This window comes from Leptonychotes weddellii, unplaced genomic scaffold (assembly GCF_054177405.1).
Source record: "Leptonychotes weddellii isolate Sample4059 unplaced genomic scaffold, ASM5417740v2 HiC_scaffold_3651, whole genome shotgun sequence".
In the NCBI taxonomy this organism is placed as follows: domain Eukaryota; kingdom Metazoa; phylum Chordata; class Mammalia; order Carnivora; family Phocidae; genus Leptonychotes; species Leptonychotes weddellii.
Window position 1 is genome coordinate 1 of NW_027967101.1, and position 6010 is coordinate 6010.

The 6010-nt window shown below is 54.1% G+C and overlaps 1 protein-coding gene across 1 annotated transcript; it reads left to right on the plus strand.

Annotated features, from left to right (window-relative positions):
• Positions 1-2317: 2317 nt before the first annotated feature.
• AZIN2 (antizyme inhibitor 2) lies at positions 2318-2794 on the plus strand (the record flags this gene model as incomplete). Its single annotated transcript, NM_001293787.1, is given in 1 exon segment — positions 2318-2794. A coding segment is annotated over 1 exon segment (139 nt), but the record flags the coding sequence as incomplete, so codon positions are not given.
• Between the last annotated feature and the right edge of the window lie 3216 nt (positions 2795-6010).

Below are 6010 nucleotides of genomic sequence, written 5' to 3' on the forward strand. Positions count from 1 at the left end.
GGGCGGGCTGTGGAACCTGAGAGCCCAGACTGACCTCCCAGAGGAAGGAAGATGGTAGATGAGTGGGAGTTAACCAGCAAGAGGCAGCCCGGGGTTCCGGGCAGAAAGAACAGGGAGTGAGCATGCTGTCTTCAAGAAACTACCTGAGATTGGTTGTGGCTAGAGAGGGAGCAGGGCTGGAGCTGGGAAGGGCCTTGAAGGCCAAGTGAAGGGCTCTGAGCAGTGGGAAGCATGGACTGATTTGAAGCAGGGGAGTGACATGGTCTGGTTTGGATTTTAGAAAGACCACTCTGGCTACTGGGGACAATAAGGGAGGACAAGGGCAGACGTGGATTGAGCTCTGTGGCCTGGGAAAGACTTGCCTGCTGGCTGAGCCTCCTTAGGAAATGCACACAACACTCGCCCCACTTGCCTCACCAGGCCAGTGCTGGGATCCAGTTAGGCAAGAGGGGCACGAGACAGACAGAAGTCACTTTTGTTGAACCCTCCTGTCTGGCCTTCTGTCAGGCATCTCCTCTCACCTGCACAGAATCGTGCTATCACAAAGAGAGAGGTTTGGTCAGTGGAGATGAGCCCCTCTGGGGGCTGGGAGGCGCCCTGCAGGGGCAGCAGCAGTTGATGGGACTTCTGTGCCGGGTCTCAGGAGTGAATGCAGCCTGTGTTCTGGGGGACATGCTGGGTGCTTGAGCACCCCGCTCCCCAACAATGCTACCAACCCCCAGCCTGGTGGGGCTCAGTCTCAAAGTCGCGTCTATTCCCCGCGGGGGCACAGGATTGGGCTGATGCAGCCACTGTGACATCAGGGGTGTTGTGACAAGGCCTGAACCAAACTTAAAAAGCCAACCACACAGGCCTCCTTATACCATCCCCGCTCCATCATAAGCAAACACTGGCACAGGAGGTGCGGGGAGTCCGTTTATTCATTGCTAGAAACAAAACATTTTGATGTATTAAAATGGCTGTGCCAGAAATTCCCCATATCAAAGGCATCCCGCCCAAACACCCTGCTTTAGAGCCTGGCTCTGGGCCGGGTCCCAGGGGGACAAGGGAACCCGAGATGGCGCAGTGACCTGCACACACAGACTCTGGTGCAGAGAGCAGAAAGGTCACTGGGGAGCGAGGGACAGCGGGGTGCGAAGGGGTCGTCAGGGCTAGGAGGTGTTAGCCAGCCGCAGGAAGGCTGACGGGGGTGGTCCAGGCTGAGGGAGGTGGGGGTTTGAGTCCCGTTCATTCAAAGAACTGCAAATAGTTGCATCGGGCTGGAGTGGCCTGTGCAGAAGACTGGATGAAGAAGGACCCTGGAGGCCCAGGTTGGACTTGATCTCGAAGGCAGTGGGAAGTCTGTCATTGATGCTTTTTTAAGAAATTGGACCAACCCATTTTGAGAGATAAGGAGATAGACAGAGGGTGTAGGGTGCCTGGCCTTGGGAGCTTCCCGCCAGAAAGAACAGCCTGACCACTGACTTGCTGTTGAAGTGTACACGTCAGCAAGGAGGGAGGCCTTCCTGCAGGTGGGAGCCTGGGCTGGGCAGGGCCTGAGAACAGACGGAAGCTGCTGGCTGCTCAAGCGCAGGAATTCGCCTCCTGGAAAAATGAACCTGGGCCAGAATTGTCTGGAGGAGGCAGGAGCAGAGCAGGGAGACTGTGTAGCCCTGGCTAGAGATGGTGGTGGCCCTGGGAATGGAGAGAGGAATAAGGAAGTTCAGGAGCTGGGCTCGGCAGGGATGGACTGGGCATGGGAACAAGATTCCAGACTTGTGGCTGAGCAGCTGGTCAGACGGTGGGGCCATTTATCAACCTGGGTAGGTAGGTTTGTAGGATTTTTGAGGAGAGCAGGAGAGGATTTTTTTTAAAGTCCTAAGCCTGGGATATAAAGAATGTGGGCTTTGGACTGAGAGAGTTGTGTTGAATCCTAGTTCTGCCACCTTCTAGGGATGTGACCTTATGCAGGTCACTTCTCTCTCAGCCTCAATTTCCTCATTGGTAAAATGGGGATAATAATGCCCTTACATGGTTTGGGGGAGGACACAATTAGATGCTGTAAGTAAGGTGCCTGGCACAATGTGTGGCCTGTAGTAAGTACTCAATAAATGTGGGTTCTTTTTCCCTTGTTGTAGAGGTGGGCCACAGGGGAGAAGAGAGCGGTGGGGGAAGAGGTCAGCAGACCCACCCCTGCTCCTGCCCTAGGCTGTGCTCTGGGGCCAGGTGGGAACCATATATACAGAGCGGGCTGGCTCTTCTGATGCAGGGGCCTTCAGGAGCTCCTGGCCTGTGGGCTCCATGCTAGCTGCCTCCAGTGCCCCTCTCTCACCCGCAGGGAAGCGCTTCGAGGGCAGCTGCTGCCTGCAGAACAGGACGAGGACACTGAGGGCATGTGCAAGCCTCTGTCCTGTGGCTGGGAGATCACAGACACCTTGTGCGTGGGCCCTGTCTTCACCCCGGCGAGCATCATGTGAGCAGACCCCGTTTCCCCCTGGAGAACTCCGGCGGGGCCGCAGAGATGCCTCTGGGAGACGTGGGGAAGGCAGCAAGCAGGGGCACCCTTCGGCCAGGACTCCGGTGCTCACTCTGCTGGCCCCCACGCTCCACCTGTAGTGTTTCTGCCCTCTAAATAGGACCAGTCTTACACTCGCTGTAGTTCAAGTATGCAACATAAATCCTGTCCCTTCCAGCTGTGTCTGCCTCCTCTGCAGCGCAAGGGGCCTGGTCAGCCAGGTGTGGGGGTGTTCTTGGGGTCTCCCTGGGTCTCCTTCCTACCTTTGTAAATATGAAGCAAATAAATATTTAGGTTTTTTTTTTAATACTCCAGTGGAATCTAGCAGTTCAATTCACAAAGCAGCCTGGGCTAGGCCAGGGCCAAGACTTTCCCACCCCACACTGATGACCCCATGCCCTCTGCTTCAGTCCTGACCCAGCTGCAGCGTGGATATCTCCCACCGGCACCCGGCTTCTCTGACTCCTCTCTGTCCTCTGCACAGGCCGCTATGCCTGGTGTCATGAGGAAGAGTGAGCTGTTACGGGTTGAGGCAGGGGTCAGAGTTGCCATCCTTCAGCCCTGGAGCTGCAGCTCCCAACTGGTGGGGGGCCTCTATGTGAACCCAACACCCCGCCTAAGGCCTGGCCCAACGTGAGGGCGACTGAGTACCTGACACAGCTTTGGAAATTCATACCAAAGATAAAGAGCAAAGAGATGGGTGTCAGAGACGTTCTGAAGAGACCCTGCACCCTTACTGTCCTTGCAGGTCTGCAAGGCAGTAAGAGTAATGCAGAGATGGGTGATTGGGTTCGCTTATTCAGGCAGTAACTGCCAAAGCAGGGCTGGCCACAGAGCACCACCACGTCCAGTGCCAAGGGCCCTGACACTGATGTCCCCTCAACTGAAAGTTCATTGTCACTGCTATGGTCCCAGGCGATGCACTGGAGGCGGGGGGGTGAGCTGCTTAGCAAAGGAGATCAGATGTTAGAGTTGCCCCAGCTGCTACAGGGGACCTGAAAGATTTTTTTCTTCTGCAATTAAAAAAAATTGAAATATAAAATTCACATACCTTAAAACCTACCCTTTCCAAGTACAGAATTCAGTGGTTTTTAGTATATTCACAGAGTCTGCACAACCATCACTACTGTCCAATCCCAGAACATGTTCATTACCTCGAAGAGGAGCCCTGTGCCCATTAGCATTCACGCCTCATTTCCCCCTTCCTTCAGCCCCTGGCAGTCACTAATCTACTGCCCATCCCTGTGGCCTGGGCTGTTCTGGACATATCATTATGAATGTTTTTATACCTTCACTTGAACTTCTCTCTGGGTAAGCCTGGTACATGGGGTTTTTTCCCCACACTGCCAAGCAGTCAGTCCTCTGACACAAGCTGGGTGTCCCGCAATTCAACTCGATTCTGACACTATCTACCCAGAGATAGCTTCAGATCCCACAGGTTAAGGACTCGGTCCTACAAGACCACCCCACTCTCCCCCCACTTCAGACACCGATCTCCAAATCCAGGTCGTGACCTGTGTTTGGACCAACCGGCTATAGATTGGAGCTTCCAATAACCCCCTTCCTTGGGTTCAATTAATATGCTAGACTGGCTCACGGAACTCAGGGCAACACTTTACTTACTATGTTACTGGTTTATTATGAAAGGAAATAGCCAGAGAAGGAGCTGCACAGGGCAAGCTCTGGAGAAAGGGTGCAGAGCTCCCGCGCCCCCTAGGCATCACTCTCCTAGCACTCCCATGTGTTCACCGGCCTGGAAGCTCCCCGAACCCTGTCCTGTGGGCTTTTATGGAGGCTTCATTACCTAGGCAGGACTGATTAAATCACTGGCATCAGTGACTGAACTTAATCTCCAGCCTCCTCCCCTCCCCAGGGCTTGAGGGTAGGAAATAACAAAAGACACCTTTGTCGCTCTTGTCACTTAGGAAATTTTAGGATCTCTGTGCCAGGAATGGGGATGAAAACAAAACATGTCTGTTATTGTAAGTCACAATATCATTCCTGGTAGCCAGTTTCAGCGTCTCAGCCAATCCTGGGTCCTGCATGTGGCTCTGAGGTCACCTCATGAGGCAACGTGTTCTGAGTGAACTGGGCGCTTGTCAAAAGCAGAGATGCCTTTTCCAGGCTGGGCCTAGTTTGTGGTACTTCAACAATAAGCAGGCTGAAAGGTCAGGGCCCCAAGAGACTCGGGGACCAAGCAGAGAGGGTCACTGTACTGCCCGCTGGTTCTCTACCCACCACCAGGTTTTTCATCTTCCCGTGCCAGGCTCTGCCCTCGTGCGTGAGACTGTTTCTGAGACTTCTTCCGTTTTGATGCCCGAGCAGATCTGGACCCGCTCATGCTCCTCCTTTGGAGGAGAGGGAAGGAGGGCAAACACAGGTTCTGCTGGAACTAGCCATCTGCTTCCAAAGGCAGCAGATGCACTGCTAAGACCGCTGGGTGCAGGGAGATCCAGGCATAGCCCATCGCCTAGGCCCCATCCGAGGCTGCTTCAGGCAGATTCGCTGGGGAGACGCTTCTGTGGCTTTTAAAGCGACAGCGGCTGGCACGGAGTTTGAACGGATTTCTCACTGGAGCCTTTCAAATGTTTCATGTTCCATTTGCTGCAAGAGTGTGAAATTTATACTTTTCTGAGAAAGATATACACAGAGGTTGCTGTGATTTGCTTGAGAATAATAAACAGTCATTTCAGTTGTTTTCGTCTGTCATTTCCATCTTTTTGTGAAGAGAAGAGTAGTAAACAGGTGGAGGATGTGAAGGCCCTCAGGCCTCTCCAGGGGAATCTGACCTGGGTCTCCAGGAGCCCGGGCTGCACAGGCATTTGCCTCCTTTGAGCACCTACCTAAGCAGGCCACTGGCAGTGAACTTGCATGCCATGCTGGCTGCCCCAGAGGTCACTTTCCTGTTGGCCTCTGCCAGACCCATCCTGCCCTGGGACCTCACCTAAGGGACACCCTCCTCTCAACAACTCCCCACAACCCATCTGTGCCTCCCGAGGCTTCTCCTGTGGGCTCACTCGCTCGCTCACTCATTCTGGGAGGCTCACGGACCTGCTCCCTCCACTCCCAGACCAAGCTGCCACCCCTCTCACTCAGGGACTGGCCCCCTCCTGCCCCTCCACTGTCCACTCTGCTCAGCACTGGAGCCAGTTGCTGCCGCGATTCCCATTTCATCGAGAATAACCTTTAAAATCCTCATCCAGCTACTTCTCTGGCTCCCTCTCCTCCTCCCTTACTCCTCCGCAGACACACTGGCCCCTCCATTCCTCAAACACTCCATACATCGCACCCATGCTGGGCCTGCACTTGCTGTCCCCGCTCTCTGAAATGAACTTCCCGGGTTATCTGTGGGGCTCACTCACTTCCGGTTCTACTCAAATGTTTTCTCCAGGCAAAGGCTTCTCTGATCAGTCTTTAGAAAACCTCCCTCAACTGGTTTTCTTTTTCTTCACAGTACCTATCAGCACTCGCCACACTCCATTACATGTTGTTCTGTGCATCATCTGTCAGCGCCTC